We start from the raw sequence: 21787 nt of genomic DNA, 5'->3' as shown, positions 1-21787 counted from the left end.
TGAATGCCTAAGGAGCCAAAAGCTCTGGAGGAAAAAAAATGTGCGAACTAATCAATGCTGAATATGCTTAAACGAGGCTAAAAGAAGTAGGGACTGTTTGTTGGAACAGAGGTTCGATTTTTCTGAAGTGAAGGGAGCTGGGAGAAGGTTAGGGAATTCACAAGCTTGCCTTAAAATTTAGAAAAGATAATATTGACAGAGAAATGTGTCATAAGAGAATTTATTTGGGGTGGACAGACAACATTTGACCAGGTTTTCAATAGGCTTATTTTACAAGTGTCCTCTAACGCTCATGAAGTAAAAATTCTTCCAAGGGCATGACTTTGCACATTTTGTACAAAGGGAAAATTCAGTGGTAAAAGTAAAAAATTAAGCCCGCAAATCTTCAGCCCACTTCTATAAAGGACCGTGGAGATGTGGCCATCTTGAAGGTCAGAGAGCACAACCAATTTAACACACCAGCCTCATGCTTGAAACTAGACAGTTTTATTTTCTCAGGGGTCCCAAGAACAATGATGGTTTCCTTCCCATGCAATGCAAGCAAAACTGCAACACTGTGTGCACCAGAAGTGAACTGGTGGCTTGCAGGACACATCTGATGTCTGGCAGTTATCCGTTCCTTTCAGCGTGAGCCCACATCCCACCGGCATTGCAAAACCCAGCTCCTTTGGCAGACGGTGGCGGGCAGTGACTGCTGCCACCACGCCCCAGCCAGAGCCGCTGCCAACGGCTGCTCAGCAACAGCACCAGAAACACATCCAGGGAACAAAACACGGGCACAGAACAGCTACCACAGATGTTCCAAGGCACTTCATCTCATCACGGAAACAACTTTTAACTTAGCACATCTGCCTTAGGTCATTACTCAGAATCATCAACTTCACATAAAGAAAAAAAAACCCCAGGCTTTTTCTTAGAACCGGCTGTAATTTACAGCTCCTGCATTGCGTGGAGCCTGACAAGTGAATGTGACCATTCTCCTGCACTTACCTTTCTCGTTAGCAGACTTTTGCGCCTCATTCCACAGGCCTCCAGCTGGAGACGCCCCCGCAATGCCAATTCAATTAACATACAGCCACGCAATCCCGAGGAGATGCAATCATTCCAGAACGATGTGTAACCCTGTGAAGAAGGAAAGACAGTAAGATATCTCCATCTCCACCTGAAAGAGAACAGAAAAGGGGCCTTGCTGTGTTCTCCTGCTAAGCAGTTCTCCTGCTTTTGAAGTAGCGTCACTAGTCACTATCATTCCCGCCCCGAAAACATGAAAGAGAAACAGTCCCATCCTCTGTTAGTTTTGACACTCAGTCTCTGCCTTTTGAAGAACTGGGAATCCTCAGGAACATGATACAGAATGAAAGAGAGCAATATCAAGAACCGTGAGGTATAAAGTGTAGTTTTATACACAGTCAAAATAAACTTAGGATACCTTTAAGACATCAAGCATTTGGCATTACTGACATCACATGGCTTTATGAGTGACCAAGAAACATTAATGTGATTTTACATGCATAAACAATGTAGCACTGAGAAAGCAATAATAAACTAAAAGTGGATATTAAGTTTTAACTATGGAGTACACTGGAAAACATAAACATGGCAATCAACACAAATCACAGAACAAATTATTTTGGCTTGAACATAATAAACTAAAAGAAAAAAGCTTTCAAATAAATATTTATAACAGCTATTACTTTGTCATTTAAATCCCTTGAAAATATGTGCTTTTACAGCTTGAAGCATAGTTCTTATACAAACTGCAAAACTGCAAACCACATTTATTCCACCAAGCACATCTCACCTACTGTGATTTCTCTATACTTCTGCATTGACAGCTGTCTGCTTAAATGGTAGAACAGACCACTTGACCCAACACATTTACTCATCAGTATCTAGAAACAACTATTGACTTTTGTACTCCATTGTTCAACAATTATGACCAAAAAAAATTTTACAAAAGTAATTATTTTACATGGAGTAGCCAACAATGTTCTTGCATATTTTTTTTATATTTGAGTATCTAAGATAAAAGTAAAATCATTGAGAAATGTTCTGAGAAATGTTTGATATGATTCATAAAGATCTTTCCAGTGAAAGATCTTTATGTCCTCTAGTGAAGCACTTCTGGAAATACCAACTTTGGGATACTTTATAGAAAGACGCTGTACACAAGACAAGGTGGGGGAAGAGCAGAAGAATGCTCTGCTTTTAAAATTGTCAGAACCAAGAACCAAGACTAGCTTAAAACAAGAGCAAGCCAATTTTATTATTTTTACAGATGAAAGCTGCCAACATATAAAGATATAAGGGGCATATACTTTAAGTCTACTAAATTTACAAACCAGTCCCTAACTAATGACATAAATTACAGCTTTCCATGAATGTGAGAATACTTGTTTCAATTTTGCACTCAGGTACTTTCAAGAGCTGTATTACATACATGACCAATACTTATGAAAAGATTACAAAAGCCCTGAATCTCTAAGGTAATTACCAAAATAGGTCCCATATATTTATTTAAAACACCATACATATGAGTTTGGAAAGGCATGTGAGAAGTTATCTAATCAGCCTTCTACTCTAGAGCTGATACTTTGCAGGTATCAGCTACTCATATAATGCCATTCTGTAATTAAGATTTTGGTTGGCACCACATGTTTTTTGCCAAATAACACACATGATAAGCGCAGTATTTGCTTGAGCGGGAAGAGATATGACTCCTACATTCTATTTCCAGTCAGTCTCTTTACATGATAATTTTTGAAGTCAGACAATACATACGCAAACTAAAAATCTACAGCACAAACTCACAGGCACAATAAATTTACACTTCTTTATATTCATAGAAAGTTTCAGATTATTATGCAAACAATTAAAGTGCTGATGCTTGTTCTCTTTTTTTAGCAATGAAAGCTGAATTTATTTTTTAAATTACTATTTTTCAATGAAGTGACTTTTCACCACTCCCAGCACCAATTACCAGATGTAAACTCCTCTGTTCCAGTAGTTAACATGGATGGCCATAGGCTGAGGGTTGCAGAGAAATGCAGGCTCACTCATGAGACAAGTCAGGTCAAAAATGACCACCTGAGTCTCTAGTCCAACCTCCTGCTGCAAGCAGGTTCAGCTATGAAGTCAGGTCGAGTTGCTCAGAGCTCTATTTAAGCATGTCTCAGAAGCCTCCAAGGATGGAGACTGCAAAACCACCCAGAAGTTTTTAACCAACTAGCCCTGAAAGCCAGTTGAAAAATATTACATCCTTCACAAATGGAGCTGCTTGTTTTGGTGGGGTAGATGACAGTGAAGCCATGAGAATGGATCCTGTTGTCACCAACTTCTTATTTTCCTTCTGCCTCCCAGACTCAGAGCACACAGGTGATCCTCTAGAGAAGGAACATTATATTTCCACACACAGAAATTGTACACCTATTAACAGTCAGGAAAGGGATTCTTTTCAATCCAATTAACTGATCTTTCCAGATCATTCTGGTAGATGAATGAGTTGGTTTTGACACCTAATGCAAAGATACCAGACAATCGAAGGAACTTTCACAGAATATCAGTTCAGCACACAACAGTCTAACTAAATCATCCTTTAAATTAACTCAGTCTGCCTGGAGCAACTAGAAATTAATGAGAAGCCCTTATCTTTGATATTCCAAACATGCTCTTGACACCTACTTTAATTGGTATATAGCATAACTAGAAAAGATGCTCAAAAGAGAAACAAAGGGGTGGAGATTAATAATTTATGGGGAGGGGGAATGGCAAAATAGAAAAGTGCACTATTTGTAAGGAAACAAGGGCTAAAAGATGATAAACCAAGCTAGCTCACAGATTAAGAGTCAGGACCCAATTTCTTTTCTGTTTTTCCACTCAATTGCTTTAACAGGAAGGCAGAAGTTTTAAAAGAAATTTTAAAACTTCTTTAAAAAACAAGAACAATAATGAAGTTTGACAGACAGCAACCAATCTGTAAACCACACAGAGACCAGGATGAAGTCAATGTTCACTGGGGGAATTGTCATCCTCCCACCCTCTCCCTGAATGCAACCTGTCCACTGCTCATTACAGCACACAGAACAAGACAGGGACATGGTTTTTAAAACTGTTCATTTATTCCAATTCCTAGCAGTCTCAAAACACTCGATTGAAGATCAAACACCACTATGCAGAAATGCAACTCATTCTATTATTTAATGCTCTTAAACAATGCTAGTTTTCTCACAAATACAATACCAAGTATTTTTATTTCATCCCTCTTCCTGCAAACTCTCTAACTCAAAGAAATACTTATTTCATTAAAGTTGCTAAGCAGCAGGGGGTAGGACTTACAAAGCAGGAGATTATTTTTATCTGACAGCAATCACACTAGAATAGCACTTTAAGCTATGAATAGCTTGCAAGACAAAACTTTAAATCTACAATGACTCAAAGATCAAAAAACTGTTTACAACTGTCATGTTTATTTACACAAACACAGCACAAAAGCATTTTTCGTCAGACCTGACCTAGAAACTTTCAGCTAAAAACTAGTTTTGCTAGACAAGCAAAAAGGGAAATTAGAATAAAGTTTACATCAAATACTTGTTTCCATACTAACTTTGAAAGTTCGACTTTCCACCAGGATATGGCAAAGCACAGAGCTGAGACTAAGATCCTCTTTCCACTTTGAGAATAAGTTATTTAAAAATCCATGTTCATTAGGCCATTTCTTTCCCACCAGCTCCTGTGGCATTTATTCACTTTCTCCTATTCACTTGCCTTCTACCAACTTCTAGCTCACACAGGTATTCCCCTTAGATTTTATTAATCACTTGTAACTGCCAACTATTAAACAGTCCATTGTATAACAGAGGCCAGTTCCCAAAACTACCTTACTTTCCACTTCCTGCTTCTGCTTAGTCTCTTTAGAGACATTGTTACCCGAGATTTTAAAATTCATAAGGTTGTTTGTAATTTTTCATTTCTTTAAAGAAGATTGCTAACACCTTATCTGTGATCCAACAGGGCACTGCACCCAGGACCACTATAATTTCGTAAGTATGTAAAAAAATCAGTGAGAAGACAAAAAATGATCAAGATATGTGTCTCAAGATACTTGGTGCCATGTTAGTGATTTCTATACAATTAAGGCTGCTTTAAGACTTGCACAAAACTTCAAAATAATTTCACTTAAGCACAAAACAGCCAACCTTCACAGATCAACGACTCTCACAGCTTCCAGGCTACTGTCACACTAACTCTATTTGAAACAAACAAATAAAAAATAACTAAAAAAAAAACCCAAACAGAAAGACCCCACTGAATCAACATCACTATTTTCTGTTTCCCAAGTGCAATTTGAAGTAACCCAGCAGTAACAGTGCAAAAAATGCAATTAAGCTGTAGATGTCATCTCACGTTTATGTAGAAGTACTCCCTAACGGATTAAAAAGTTAAAAAAAAAAAAAAGAAAACTTTCTTAATACAACATAGAACAAAAGACTCAGAAAGAACTGGGTAATCTTTTACTCAAGATTTTTTTTTTATTTGTCAGAGCTGTTAAAAATCTCTTCCCACTACAAGAATATATATTCTTTCTTCACTTCTTCAGGTAACTCGGAATAGGTGACCAGCAGTTCTACCATACCCGGCACAGACAAGAAAGGAGCAGGGCACAGCAAAAAATCCATGAAAATATCTCAGATTCAAGAGAACGAAAGCAAAATGCTTGCAGAATTACAACTCTGAGGCTTCAAAACACACACATGGTAACATAAATAAATATGATGTGTTTAACTGATGTGGTTAAGGGCAGCGGTTTACAGAACACAGACCACAGCTGCCAATGCATTCTAATCCACAGAGTCTCAAGCTATTGCAGATTACTTTGCAGATCACAGAGCCATTGCAATTGGAAATCAGCAGCTTTTAAAAAAGCATCATAAAGTCATGTAACAGTATGTGAGGGTAAATTGTGGGTTACTAACGCCTACTCTCCAAAAAAATAAAGCATTTCTTTATTTTAACTTAACAGGTCCCTCAGGCCTATCCTCAGATCCACACAGCCTCATATTTATTATCACAGGTCAGTGTTAGGTCAAAGTTTTGGCTCTGCCTCAGACTCAATTTACATTTATGAGGAACCACAACAAAAGTTTCTCTGGGATAATGCACATAATACCACCCAGTCTATACTTCTCTTACTAAAAGCCTTTTTATTTTAAATTCAAACTAAATAGTATTCCTTAGACCCTCACCTAGCACCCTTTATGAAAATATAAACTAAAACATCTATAATAAATAACCAAAATAAGCCAAACAATCAAGGGAACCTTCTAAAGGAGAAACACCACTACAGCTACCCAAACCCTTGAATTCCTGTTCTCAAGAAACTCCAAATTTTTCTATTATGAAAGACACAAACAAAAAGACTTTGAAATTTGGTAAACAATGCAATTTCTGAAACTTCATGTACAGACAAAACAAATAAAATATTGATTAAACTCTTTCCAGCCATGGCAGCTCAATCAGAAGGGAAGCTGGCCAACTAACAGCAGAAGTGAAAAACTACAACTCCTGAGGAGTTTGGGAGTCCCAGCTCTGAGGTAATACACCTTCCAGTCTTGTCAGAAAACATCAAATCCTTAGATTCTGGGTTTCTCAGCTAGGAGGCACAATCCAGGTTAAAGAAACTTTTCACATTAGTAAATGGTAAATTCTGAATTTACAGGTACCCTGTTCTCTATTAGAATAGTATTTCAGCCAAAAAAAAATTGCAAAAAACTCTACCTAGATTATAAAAAATAAAAATCAGACTTCCCAAGCTTGCTGGAGTTTGCTGTTACTTTCCTTCCCTCTGCATAGATGGCACTCAAACACTCTGTTGGGGGCAGCAACAAAAAAGCTCTGAGACACAAAACTGTGGGTTTGTTTATATACAAACAAGTGTTGAGCTTTCCTAAACAGGTGTTTCTTCTTTGCTTTCTATTCTTTCCAATGTGCAGCAAACTATTTTTATGTTCTCACAAATCACAGATGACAAACACACTGGAAAATTACTTGCAGGTCCAATTAGGGGCTCTTGCCAAATGCACATGCCAGAATAATAAATATATAGTTTGGGGACGGATAAAACCACAATGTTCAGTTCTACCGTTCAGATGAGCATAAGAGGAAACAGTCGTCAAGAAATCTAAGCCTGAGATGGACTATCTAAAGTGAATGTGGAACTTGGAAAAAAAAACTTCTCAAAGTCAGTTCAGATCACCTGTAGGACTGGAAAAGGTAAATTAAGTCATCTGCTGGTATAAATTTTATATGAGCTGGTTTTCATTTTGAATACCACAATTAGCAAAGAGTCTACTTACATCTAGCATTTATACAGCAGTGTCATGGAAGAAAAATGTACCTGCATGCTCACTGTGTGTAGTTAATTCTGAGAAAGACTAATATTTTATATTTATATATATATAAATGTATATGTGTATTCAGATTTCTTTTCTTAGAGGTACTAAGAGTGGCAGGGAGAAACACCAGGGGAAAAACAGCAGGAAAAGAAACAGAACAAAATGATACCCCAGAGTTCAATTACTTCCCCAGCACAAGCAACCCTTGTGAATCACTACTTTTTACCTTGGAGAGATTAATTTTGGTTTTACTGACCTTTCAAATCAATGCCACCACATCACATTTTAGCCTGGCATAAAACCTTGCAGGTAACTGGAGAAGCTACGTCCTTCCCCATATCTTCATTTTTAGCCATTTGAGGACTAAACCAAGGAAGAAGTCCAAAGCCTGAACTGCTGTTGAAGACAAAAGCAGTTCCTCACTCCATGGACACACACTCCATGCTGTTCTCTCACCCGAGCCCACAGCAGCATTTTTGTAGTCAGCCAGATGAGCAAGTGGTCTTTCTGAGAGCTAACTGACATTCTCCTCACCTGATTCACCATGCAGGTGAGCAAACTTCAGAGACAGCACAGAGAAGGGAAAGAATGTGGTTGGGACAGACAGCAAAATGTAACAGCATCCCATTCCGTGACAACCCACACTTCAATAGATGAACTGCATTCAAACCCTGAATAGCTTTTATAATCTGAATTGTTTCAGCTAGAACTTAGTCTTTGGGATGAAGAACAGAGGGAAAAAAATTATCTATTATTAGGATACCTGTGCTAAAGGCACTTATGACCAAAATATGCTCAGAAAAGACAAAACATGCAGCTCCCCATTTGGACTTCAGCAATGACTACCCTGATGATCATAAACTGGGAGTTACATTATTTAAATGTGGCAAGGCAGCAATAGCATCCCTTTCTGATTCTCTGAAGAAAGAGCAAGTTCTTTCAGAGGCACCTACTAGACTATTATTAACCAACACAAAGCACAGAGAGAACATAATAATATTAATAAAATCATCATCTGTCACCCACTTGAAATCTACTGCAAAAGACAAGCAAAGAAAATTTATCTTGAAATACAACTGTGGCAAGTTGTATTTCATAATGGACTTAATCACAATTGTGACAGAATTTTCACTCCTTCAGTCAACAAGTTCCTCCCTCAAGTAGTAGTTTTGTGATGACAGAAAGACAGCTGGGGAGAAAAGAAGGGAAAGGATTAACAGCACACACCGTCCAGGTGGCCTGCAGCAGGTGAAGAGTTATTAGGAAGTTTGGTCTGCAACAATTTTCATGTCAGAGATGTCTGCTTCCTTCTCCCTACATCCTATCTCCCAAGTAAGAATTGGTCACAAGCAACTTAACAATTTTAATCTGCTTCACAACTATGACTGCTTATGAAACAAACACTGCCTAAAAGTATTTTGATTTTTAATGAAGAGTACAAGTGGAATGAAAGGCATTGTGCTATCATAGTCTCAAAAGAGACAACCACCATCTTAATACACCGTTTCCCTTAAGTAGTCTCTCAACAACTACTAATACTACTTTGAATTTTCAAAAGCAGTTACATCCCCTGAAGAACTTCTACAACACATCTCCTTAGAGCTGCTCCCAAATCCAAATAGACAAAGTCTAAAATATAAGCAGAACATAGAGAAAAAGGGTAACAACAGCACTTGGTTTATTATAAATAATGTTTTAGCACAGAATTTCAACTCATTCTGGTGACCCAAAAGCCTAATTTTAAGCACTCCAAATGCATCTATCACCAGCATTCTTCTATAACAGAAACACTATGTTCTCTTGGATTAAATGGAGATACCATCTGACAGCACTAGGAGAGGACAAAGAACAGTATGGAGCATTGTCTTCTCACACCTGTACATGATTCTGTTCCTATCCTTTCTAGCTGAAGGTGAAACTGCTGACTGGAACTGCTGATTGCAGAAACACAAATGGTCTGACAGTGCTGCAGGTAAGCAAACCTCTTCTTTGTGATAACACAAAGGCAAGAAGAAACCTCAGGCAAATCAAAGTCAGTAACTGAGTTACTGGGCAATAAAACAGCAATAAGTTTACGCATTCTTTAGCTATTAAAAGCTGTTAAAAGTTAGTAATTTATTTAGGAATGTCATCACTCTATAAGGAACAACTGATACAGTTTTGCATCTCTTGAATGGGGTCAGAGTCAGCAAGACTGATGCTATAGATGCTTAACTTAATCCCAAGTGTGTTTTATAGTGTCCAACAGATCTGACACCTGACTTTTTCAGTCAAAAACTTCAATTACATAAATTTTAGATTATCCCTTAGAAATAAGGAACCCTTTTAAAAAGCAAACAAAAAAAAAAGGAAGCCTTTCCTTCCAGCATGCTGTTACAATAAGCTTCACAGCCTAATAGAGGCAAACTGGTCTTGGAATGCAAGAACACAAAATTCAAAAAAGTCCACAAACTTTTCCAAGTTTTCAATGACAAACAGAAATGTTGGTCAATGCTAGAACTCCTCTTCTGCAGCCAGCCACCATTTGTTCCACCTCAGCTAGGTCCTTGTACAGACCTCTGTGAACCTCTGACTTAGCTTCAGAAGCCTTAGATGGTATAAACATACAAAGCACCTCAAAGTCCAGCAAGAACCAATTAAAAGTCATTCTGCCACTCTAACTAAACATAGTTATTGGAATGTGGGGAAAATGCAAAACAGAAAACAATTACAGAAGATGAGGAAAAGGAAAAACTATTGCAACATTCGTTGAATATAGGCTGTAATGTCCAAAATTGAATTCTCAAGGCAAAGGAAGACTGCTGTCAGCAAAGGTATCTCATGTGAAGTGATCCATTTTCATCTTCAGGGAACCAAAAAGATATGTTCTTTTCTTTCCAATGCAGGTTACTGTACTTTATTTCAACCTGAATGTAATCACAGCACAGAAGCTGCAGCAGGCAGTAAGTCTCAAACAATACAAGCTGACATAGTCAAATTATGCATATGCTTTAATGACCCAGCACTTCTTACTTTCTAATATACATTAAAATACATATTTCAGTTTATTAGCTCTTAATAGCTATCAACTTATTACCTCTAAGAAAATCTCATACTCCATGACACTACAGTACTGCACAATGGCAGACAGATTTAAACAGAAAACCAATTCCAGCTTCTCTGGCAGCATTCTTTGGCAACTTCCAAATCAATTTCTTTTGGCAAGGAGCTGTATGGCTTAGCCCAAAATAAAATAAAATGTTCAGGGTTAGGGTGTCTTGCTTGAACAACTCTTCAATAATAGCTTCAATCTTTTCCCCCGTCAATGGACTTATCAAAAAGGACAGACAAAAAACATCCTGCACAAAACAATTCTGGAATACAAGAATGATAGTTAAGCTGAGAACACATTTATTTTTCCCCCCTGCTTAGATTCCAAGACACTAAGCAATCCTGAAACACAAAACTGAATTTTGGTTCAGACAACAATATGTTTCAATAAAATTCTTAATTATTAGCAAATTCTAAAAGACTAACCCTTTATTTTCCTTACTAAATGGTTTTTACACCTACTGTCTATCATATATTGATTTTCACTGTTTCTACAGACAAACCTGTTTTAAAACATTTGGTTAAATACATGACCCAGATTCACTTGATATGGGTGCATTCAGAGAAGGCTATTTTACACGTATTATATAGACAAACAATAGATTTAATTACCAAAAGTATGAGTTTCATTTTTCAGATATCCCTAAAATGGGTAACAAAGGAATTTCAGATACAGTAAAAGAAATAGCTGGAAAAAAAATTTTGAAGACATTTTGAAAACAAACTAATTTTAGGAGACATTAATCCCTTTTACCAGTCATCCCTCAGAAATCACAGCATCATAATCTATCATATCCTGTATCCATAACCTTAGGTGGAAGCGAATCACAAAGATCACCAAGCCCAACTCCTGGCCCTGCACAGGACACCCCAAACAATCCTGCCACACGCCTGAGGCATCTCCAGAATCTCACTCCTCCCCACATCCGGGGTTGCCCCATTCCAGCTGCAGAATCTGGCACTTGCCCTCGTTAAACGTCACACAGCTGGTGGTATCAAACCCTCTCATTTGTCAAGGTCTCTCTGCTGGCCCTCTATGACTTCAAGGGGTCAACAGCTCCTCTCAAGTTGGTGCCATCAGGAAACATAGTAAAAATACTAAAAAGATAAAAACAAGACTGCCAAAATGTGTAAATATTAAAAAAATATTCAAGTAAGACACTTATAGGAATACTCTGGATTTTCTCATACATCAAATGAAAAATATTCCAACTTCAATCATGTGCACTTTAAATAAACTGGATTCCTCTTCACATTACATTAGCTCTTTTTCAACCTATACTAGATAGCTCTTTCCTGCAGTCTGACCTTTCAAGTAAGCCACCACCTTCTCAACCCAGAAATTTGCAGGAACATCTAATGGTACATCCTAACCTACGAAACTTTTGAAAATTAAGAAGAGAAGTCAAGCTAGAGTGCAGGAGTGCTTATTACTGGAATACTACAAGGCAAGGACTTTGATGTTTTACTCCAGTCCCTCTTGATTACCTCTTTTAATGCAAATGAAATCATTAGCCATTTACTGGAACATAAATTGTACTCTAGTTATAAATAGAAGTTAGTGGGGGAAATCTCTGAAATGTTCTGACAGTCAAACATGGAAATACTTTAGGAAAGCATGCTTACATATACTACAAAGCACAGTATTCTTGACAAGTAACTTGTCAGGTATTTGATTAACCTGCCACTGCATTTAGGAATAAGCAACACACAGCAGCTGCTGTCAGGCACTGAAAGCACTAAAGCCAGATGTTACTGCCATGTTTTCAAGCACGTACACACTCACATTACACAGGCACATCTCTCATTAAAATGGAGATAATAAAAAACCCATAAATTTTCTAAAGAGCAGACAACTAGCACACACACACACTGCTGAACCCTTATGAGACCTCTGATTAAATCAACATTTAAGAGTCTGACTGCTCATTTAGAAATGAAAAGACAAACTTAGAAGCCTAACTTTCTTCATGATTAACTGTATACACACGCAGATAATGACTTCAAATATTTGCATGACTCTTGTAAAGCCACCTTCCATCAGTGTCCAATCTCTATTCTCCATACTGGTGCAAAATTAAGATGTAATTAGTTTGTTCAATAACCTTTGATTTCAAAAAATTGATTTCTACTCTACCTCCTATTGTCACTGAACATTACATCTAACATTTATATGAAAGAAATATTTAATTAGAATTTAGCGTCCCCTAGTGCTGGGCTGAGCCTGGGTGGCAGCAAAGTCCCATAAAACTCCCATAAAAACCCCTCAGTCACTTTGGCATGGGGGGAGAGATAAGGAAGACCTCAAGTGAAAAAACAAAAGTAAGTGATGCCAAACACTTACTATCTACCACAAGCAGACTGATGCCCAGGTGGTCCCTTGGCTATGACCACCCACCTGCTCTCTCCACTCTCTTTTTATGGCTGACCATGGCACGGCACAGCCTGAGGTACCCCTCTGCTCAGCTGGGGTCTGCTGTCCTGGCTGTGCCCCCTCCCAGCCCCTTGCACCCCCTCAATGAAGGGCAGGGCACAGTGAGAAACAGAGGCGGCCTGGACGCTGTGCAAACACTGCTCAGCAACAGAAAGCACAGGGTGTGTGTTATCACCACTGTTTTCTGTTATCAACATTGTTTTGATCAAAAACAAAAACCATAGCACCATATTGGCTGCTGTGATGAAAATTAACTCCACCACAGACAGGTCCAGTACACTTCTCTTAAAAACAAAAGGAAAAACCTGCATCTAGTATTCTTACTGATACAGACAAAGCAGGTCCCTTATAGGCCAACTAAATAAGAGGTGGAGGTTTTACTAACTTTGACTAAGCAGGCCACATTTATTAAAATTACAGTTCAGTACTTAGAGTGTATCTGCACCCAAATAAAACACCTACACCTCCCTCTCTTCTACCTTTTCTTTTACAGCAGCCACAATGAAAAACACTGTGTAAAACACTGTATTATTTCAAACTGGGGAGGTGCACAATGCTTAATTTTTATTAATATCCATCTGGTCATTAATGTGGATGGAATTCTAGAGTTGTGTTTGGGTCCTTAAAAAAGCATTTACATAATGGAGAGAGATCCTTCTATTCTTAGTCTAAATATCATCCATCTTCCTTTCAGTTCTTTTCAGAAGAAGCTTCTAGTTCCTCACTTGTTTCACTTCTCCAGGTGCAAGCAATCTTCAAGAAAGAGAGTAACTCATAATAATGCCATGTCAACATCTTTGTTATGAAGTTAAATAAAAAGTACACCCACTGCACTGGTCTCACACTAAAAGGAACAAGTTCCTTCATTTAGTATTTAACATATACTAACTGAGAGTCCCAGGCATAGTTTGCAGAAGCTCCTAAAGCAGGAGTTCCATTTAAATATCCAGCTCAAGCAGTGTAGCTGCAGTTAGCCCTCCCTGAGTGATTCCTACTGACAGAATATCCACCTGACATTTACCTCAAGCTACACAATGGGTGTCACACACTTGCCTGGTCACTGTGCACTGCAGGAGATAGAATACTGAAATTACAACATAATACATACAGAATGCTTCTCTCGTGGTAGAGACTGCCCAGTGTGGAAGTGCCACAGTAAAATCAAGTGTCTATTGAAACAAAAAAAATGGAAGTGCAATGTGCTGTGCTGTACAAGAATAACAAGCTAAACACAAACCTCCCAGTATAAACCATGTACAAAAGACAGTCTGGCAGCCAAGGACTCTAAATAACACAACTACATCGTGCTATTTAGTAAGACCATAAAGGCAGACGACTGGAAAGTATGTAGCAAAAAGCAGCTTACAAGTGCTTAAAAGAGTATCGGCCACGGAAAGATATGCAAAAACCCTGACAACTAATTTCCCAGTGTGATGAATAAATCCTGTAACATCCACAAATAAAAAGACAGCTTTGAAAATAACTCCTCTCCCTTTATAAAGACCTTGCTTATAGAGCGTATTATCTCAACAGTCCACCACAAACATGGGAAGAAAAAAGAAAAAAAAAGGGTGAAACATGGTAGTTTAGTACAGGTTTTACTGGGGGAGGTGGGAAAGACTTGGCATGCACAATGCTGGCCCACACTCAGAGCAACAGCGCAGTGATTTTGTGCTGCTACTCACTTGTGCTTCTACTCATCCAGGCTTACAGACAGTGTACTTGGAGGAAAAGCGTAGTTGAGAACTATTTTATGGGCAATCTCATAATTCTTATGTCTGAAAAGCACATGTGAAATCATTCTGCAGTAACATTTTATCAATATTTCTGAGAAAAAGCAAGTTACTGAAATTGATCTAAGACCTGCTTGAAAGCCAGAAAAAAACCCAAACAGTTAAAAGTGGCACATGGCTAGTTAACATTCTTTTCTTCTTTTGCTAAAAATTATTAAAAAATGGACTGAAAATGTTGTTCAGAGGAAACCAAGCACATTTACTCCAGACTAGTTTCCCCTCTTTCCAGTAATGCAACACAGAGATGAGTATGTGCTGTAGTAATTATTTGATCTGTAAGAAAGTAATTCTTAAATATACTATTTACAATACTTAGTCGGGTCAATTTATCCTCACAAATAAGTCCATTACATGGGCTTTGACTAATTTAAATAAATGCTATTTATGTAGCACTAAATGTTAGCTACATTAGGATTAAAGAATACCTGAAAAAAACAGTACTTCTTTAATATAAAATATTATTTTCAGTTTCATCATTATTTATCTTCTAGCAGTAAAGAGCAAACTTTTCTTTTATATATATACTTTATGCAAAATGTTTAATAAAAGCAGCTTGGTAAAGGGAGAGGAAGAATAGATATGGTATGTTTTTAAGAGCACTTAAGTTAAAGCCCTGTTTGAGAGCACTTAAAAAACTGGAAAGCACTACCAAAAATGCCCAATGTTTTTGTCTTTGCCCTACACCAGACACCTTGTCATAAAAAAGGGACTTTCCACACTCAAAGTTATCCACAGAAAAATAATATCAATTACAGATTAACCATGCTATCAAAGCAGGGATAACCACACCAACTGCATGCAAATGATTCAAAATCAGCATATCCTCAAAGGAGCCCAAAAGCAGGATTTACTCAGCAGCATGGTAAAGAGGCACTTTACTCATCTTGTAGCAAAGAGAATTGGGATACTCCTCCTCCCACACCTCCTATCTTCTTCTCCTAGTCTGTCATTTATCTATAGACATGAAATACAAAAATAAAAAAGACCAAAAAGGTAGGCAACTATGAAAGAAAGAACTTTTCACCACAGACATTACACACTTTGTTGTTATTAGGCCCTGAACATTTGAGAAAAAGCACGCCTTTGTCCAGGTTTCAACACATTCATACATCACTCTTCAACTGCAATGCGATTGAATTCCCAGGGGACGCCTCTTCGAGTTACACTTGTTTGTCTCAGAAATTTTCCAGCAAAACTTGGGCGCTTCCAAGTTGACATTCAGCCTCTTGCTGAAACCGTTTTCATGAGACAAAAAAAGACTAAAAGGATACAAAGAAGACTTTTTAAAACCTGTTAATTTCTTACAAAGGCAAATCCTCCCAAGACTTCTGCATCACAGTATCCATTTCACTATGTCAAATCTTAAGAGCAGGAAAAACACCACCCACGCTTTGAATGTTTTCAAAATTCCTATGCCACTTTTCACAAAAGTACTTTTAGGATTAAAATATAAAATTCAGAACTGAGTTTTGAGACACTCATATTACAACTGAGACACTCATATTTGTAAGAATAATAAGCAACCTACATTTTAATACTAATCTGGTCAATACAAAATAGCCCATCTGAAGCAGGCACACTACTTCCCTAAAAGCTTACTTCAATACAATGAAAAATATCATAAGCTGGAGACCTTCATGTGATCTATCTGGACACAAAGCTATGATGTGAAACCAATTTTCAGCAATGAATGAAATTTTTGAAGGCCAAACATAAGTAACAAAGATCCAAGAAAATTTCTGTACCTAATGAAGTGATTTAACATTACTTCATTCCCACAAATGACACTTTAGTCTTCAGCTAAGAAAGGGTAAAAAATCTAAGAAATATTTAATGTTGCAGTAGACTGCAGTAGCCAGGTATTTTTCAGCATACTTAACATGAGTATTCTCTCAGCAAGTGAGGAATTAGTTACAGACCAAATAAATATTTTATCTTGGTGGGTGCTAGGTCTCTCTCTCTAGTTAAATTTGCTCAGTTGTGGCAATTGTATAGAGGATAAAAGCAGCTGAGTGCACTGCTATATTTGACTAGATTCCCAACAACTACCAAAGGAAAATTTCAAAAAGGAGGAAAAAAGACAAGCCAAACCCACAACCAGAAGAAATTCTACAAGGATGAAATTAGTGGAGCAAGTTACATAGCAGGACCACCTCACAACCTCTCTGTTTTTATGAGACTGAATTACAAGATGCCGGGAGGACCTGTCATGAAACAGCTACCCTGTACTCATCTCTTAGCTATCATTTTAAAATAAGTTATATTATTACTTCCAATATTTATTACTCCCTTCCTTTGCTTCAGTAGTTCTACACTGTAACTCCCTTTTGCTGTGGCTTTAACCCATCCTATCACAATACTGGTTTTTTACCTAATTCAGCACTGGTTAACTTCAGTGCATGTTTTTCATTCCTATAGCAACTGGCTATTGCTCTGCTTTAAATGGATGAACCTGACTCTCTTTTCCAGATATGTTTCTGAAGGATTTCCAAATACATGCAGGTGTTGTGATGGCTCCCTGAAAAATTTTAGTAATGTATTTTCTTCCAGTTTATTACCTGCTCCTCCAAGGACACCGCATCTGTCATGTTATGCAAGCATGCACATATTTCAGCTCATATCCCTTATAACCCATCTTGACTTTGGAATACAAAAATAGTTATGTGTACACAGAAAATACAGATTGAAGGAGAGCTGTTGGTGGAAGAGAGCAATCAGAAGACAAGCATTAGGTACAACTTAATTAGGCTAAGCTGGTGGGGGATGCAACATTAACAAACAAAAAGGCCACGTCCAAGAAGCATGTACAAATACAGGTAATTGTGTTCAGATGTCAGGAACAGGATTGAGGGGTGGTGTGTTTGTTCTACAGCTGCCAGAAATTCCCATCACTGAATCCATACTGCAGCAGCAACCAGACAACAACTCAAAAGTCTTGCTGTGGTTGTTTACAACCCTCACACCACCTTAGAAACAAGATTCACATGAGTATCTAACAATCTCCTGGAAACACTGAACTCATCAATGCACCACTAAATATCTTCCTATCACTAAAAACTGTCTCCTAGTAGCAAAGACTCTTGCATGTACACTTAGAAATTATAAAAGTAGCTCTGTACATGTAAGCTATTTTGTATACAGTTCATATGAAATTAAGTCACATCACTATTGTTTAAAATTACCTAAAAATCTGAAAGCTATGTTATCAATACACGTATCAGTAAGTGTTCTGAGAAAGCATGTAATTATAGGGAAATATGTTCTTTGGCCAAAACAGAGTTCTTGTTTTTATATTTTTTATTTATATGTTCTTTGGTCAATCCAGTCTACTTCTTGTATTTATTTTTTTTAAGTAAACATTAAATTGTTTTCTCCTGTTGGAATAAACAGGAAGGATATTCTCAGCTTTAAATTTACAGACTTTCAATCAAGCTTGTATATCATAAACTTGCCTTTGCCTGTCCCTTAGACTTCATATAGTTTCAAAATTACACTTTACAGACTCTATGTTGCTCTGCTTTGCTTGCTCTCTAAAGAAAGTCTCACTCAAATGCTACAGTAAATCAGTTCTACTGGAAGTAAAGACTTTGTAAAAAAACAATTCCAGATGTGTAAAGTAAGCTGGTTCTGCTTACTTATCATTAGAACAACAGAGAACAAAAAACATTCACACTGGAAAATGAGCCTGTAGTTTTATTTCCAGTTTTGGAAAGAAAACACATGACAAATGGTTTAAATGGTGTACCCTGTACACAAGGGCACAAGCAGGCCCAAAACCAAAGTCTAAACCCCAATGCTTCACGTCTAACAAAGTTCACAAAGAGGGTATGCTACAGCTCCTGCATTTAAGCCCCCTGCCCTAGAGCTGAAATTACAATTCTTTGTGTCTGATGTCTCGACTGCAAAATCTCAAGGGACTCAGGGATATCCATGCCACTGTAACCATTCAGTTCCTTTTTCTCTACGAAGGAATAACAGATCCCTTTCAATGTATGTCACTGCTGTGCTTAGCAAAGTCAGGTAATTTATAACTTTGATGCACGCCATTGCAAAGGCAGACTTTTAGACCCAATATTAACTCTGATGCACCACGAAGACTTGTGCCACATACTCCTCCTGGCAGACACAATGCGCCCTACCCTGAGATCTTTACAGCATAATGCCCACTAATTCAGCAGATTTTGCACACAATCCTGGTCAAAAAACAGGGCTGAAAAATCACCCAGTTTATACCGCCTTCTTCAAGATAAGGTATATCCTAAGCCAGTCCTGCCAGCAATTGCTCCTGCCACTCCTAACTTACTTTCCCCCAACTATTCAGGCATGTAGAAAGAAAAATGCTCATATGCATTCAATTCAACAAGCCCTCAATTTCTCAGGTGGAAGCAGAGATCACTATCTACTGACGTTATCAGGACACCATGGCAAGGTCCACCTGAAATGACGGGAGTATAAGAATATGCTCTGAAACACAGTCTGAGAGAGAAACACAATGCTCCTGTACCAGGTACATACAGAGATCACAGAGTTACAGAATAAGATGGGTTGGAAGGGACCCACAAGGATCATTGAGTCCAACTCCTGGCCCTGCACAGCATCATTCCCAAGAGTCACACCCTGTGCCCAAGAGTACTGTCCAAACGCTGCTTGAACTCAGACAGCTTTGGTGCAGTGATATGGGCTAAAAAGTGAACATTAATCAAGAAAACCACTCTTTATTCACTATCAGCCAGTAAATTTATGGCAGATGCAATGCCCTGTCAAAGAACATATAACTTACCAGCTTCTCTCCCATACTGAAAAGGCAGAGTTTCAAGAGACTTCCATTCAAATCAGTGAACTGGATTAAATTATTTACTTGTCACACAAATTAAAAAACAAAAGCAAGTTTACTTGACAAAAAAAAAGAAAAGCTAGTCGCTTAATCAAATCCATACTGTATCTCACTCATATCTAAAATAAGGGTGTATCACCCTTTAATCAAATACACCGCATCAAATTAAACTGCTTCCCGGATAGAACTCTCATTCCACAGTTCGTGTGCTTTCTATATTGACTGCCTTTTTCAAATGAAAAAAAAATCCCACACAGTGGAGAAAGTACACCTTCCTCAATGACTTACTTACAGTATCATGGCAAACTATTAAGCAATGAAATCAGTAAAAACACAGAATTATATAATAATGCCATTTCTTCATTTTGACACGCTTCTCATTACCCACAGCCATTTCTGTCATATAGCCCTCCCCCCAATTTTAAGATATTTTTCTCATGGATTACTCTGCAAAGTCTAAGTAGAAAAGGGCTGCTCAGCACCCTAGAGCACTTGAGGACCTCGCAAGTACCAGAGTTCTGAGTGACAAAACCCACAGGAGTAGAGCTACCTCCCTCCCACATCAGAGGCACGGATAAGCTGAAGGAGGATAAATGTGCCAGGTTCACCCAGGCCCTCAAGTCCAACGCTGGCCTGAAGCCCTGGCCCCCATATCCATGTCCTCCCGGGTCCTCTATATTCCCTCTCATGTGTACTCATATGACAGCCCCTCTGCGAACCCCGCAACCAAACGGCAGCGCCACAAACTCTGCCGGGCTCCCCCTCCCCAAAATCCGTGCAGCTTTTTCCCACCTCCACCAAAACACCAAGCCTGCTCCAGGCACATCACGTCCCCCATTCCCTCTGCCCCACGCCCCAAGCCACACTCACTCTGCAGCGCCCTTGACCCCATCCCACCACCAGGCTCCTGCTCCCCACAGCACCCCCAAAAGCCGGCGTCCCCTCGGGCACCTCCTGCCCAGCGCCCCCGGCCGCACCTCACGGTCCTTGAGGCCCAGCAGCAGCACCTCCTCCATGAGAGTGAGCCGCGTTTCCTTGGAATCGCCCTTCTCGTCGTCACCGGACTCGTCCCGGCGCCCTTCATCCTCGGGGCCGCCGCCGGCGCCCCGCTCCTTATCGGCGGCGGCGCTGCGGGAGGCCTCGGTCCGGCGCTGCACCAGCCCGGAGCTGCGCTGGGTCAGGGAAGTCATGGCGGCGGGGAGAGAGCGGGGCTCGGCGGCGGCTCGGGGAGGGGACGGGCCGGGCTGGGCTGGGCTGGAGCCGCTCCGCCCTACGCGCCCCGGCCGGGGGCAGTCATGGAGAGCGGGCCGGTCCCGGGGCGGCCGCGCTGGCGGCGGCGGCGGCGGCGGCTCAATATGGCGGCGCGGGCTGATGTCAGCGGAGGATGTGGCAGCGCCGGGCGGGGCGGCGCCGGAAAGGGACCCGCGGCTGAGGGAGCGCGGCCGTGACCCGGGGCGGGCACTGCGCTGCCTTCGGGATCAGGGTGTCCTTCCACGAGTGCCTCGTTTGCACAGCCGCAAGTCTGTTTGGTTTCATACAATCATTAAAGTTGGGAGAGACCTTCGAGACAATCCAGTACAACCGTCCGCCCAGAACTGCCCCTGTAACCCCTAAACCACATCACCGGCGCCGGATCCAGAAGGCTCTTGACCCCCAGGAATAGTGACACCATCACGTCCCGGGGCAGCCTGTTCCCATGACTGAGCATACGAGTTCAGCCAGAAAACGGGGTGCGACTGCTGGGGTGGATGTGGCGACCTGTGAGCTGCCCGGGCTGTGGAAGGTGTGGGGGCCCAGGACCGAGTGGGGCAGTGACCGTACCCGTGGGTTCGGCACTGGTGAGGCCACACTCGGAGTGTCCCGTCCTGGGCCCCTCACAAAACACTGAGGAGTTTAGAGAAGGGCAATGGAGTTGGGGAAGGGTCTGGAGCACAAGGCTGATAAGGAGCAGCTGGGGGTGTCTGGAGAAAAGGAGGTTCAAGGGGAGCCTTGCCACTCTTGGCAATCTCCCTGAAAGGAGGGTGTAGCCCGGTGGGGTTTGGCCTCTTGACAGGACAAGAGGATACAGCCTCAAGCTGTGCCAGAGAAGATTCAGGCTGAACATTAGGAAGCATTTCTTCACAGAAGGGGTGATTACACATTAGACTGGACTGCCCAGGAGGTGGGGGAGTCACCATCCCTGGAGGTGTCTGAGGAAAGACTGGATGTGGCACTCAGTGCCATGATCTGGTTGACACAGAACACT

The 21787-nt window shown here is 39.9% G+C and overlaps 1 protein-coding gene across 1 annotated transcript in view; it reads right to left on the bottom strand.

Moving 5' to 3' along the window:
* The window catches only part of GOLPH3 (golgi phosphoprotein 3), a 29492-nt gene extending 8662 nt beyond the window's left edge, over positions 1-20830 (bottom strand). Inside the window, exons 1-2 of the mRNA XM_058044332.1 lie at positions 20520-20830; positions 991-1122 (exon numbers count right to left, since the gene is read on the bottom strand). Coding sequence (XP_057900315.1) covers positions 991-1122; positions 20520-20732 — 345 coding nt within the window. The 5' untranslated portion in view covers positions 20733-20830. The remainder of the gene's footprint in view (positions 1-990; positions 1123-20519) is intronic.
* Positions 20831-21787: the final 957 nt, after the last annotated feature.

The sequence above is a fragment of the Melospiza georgiana genome, chromosome Z (genome assembly GCF_028018845.1).
Source record: "Melospiza georgiana isolate bMelGeo1 chromosome Z, bMelGeo1.pri, whole genome shotgun sequence".
NCBI lineage: Eukaryota > Metazoa > Chordata > Aves > Passeriformes > Passerellidae > Melospiza > Melospiza georgiana.
This window is presented reverse-complemented; position numbering and strand designations above follow the sequence as displayed.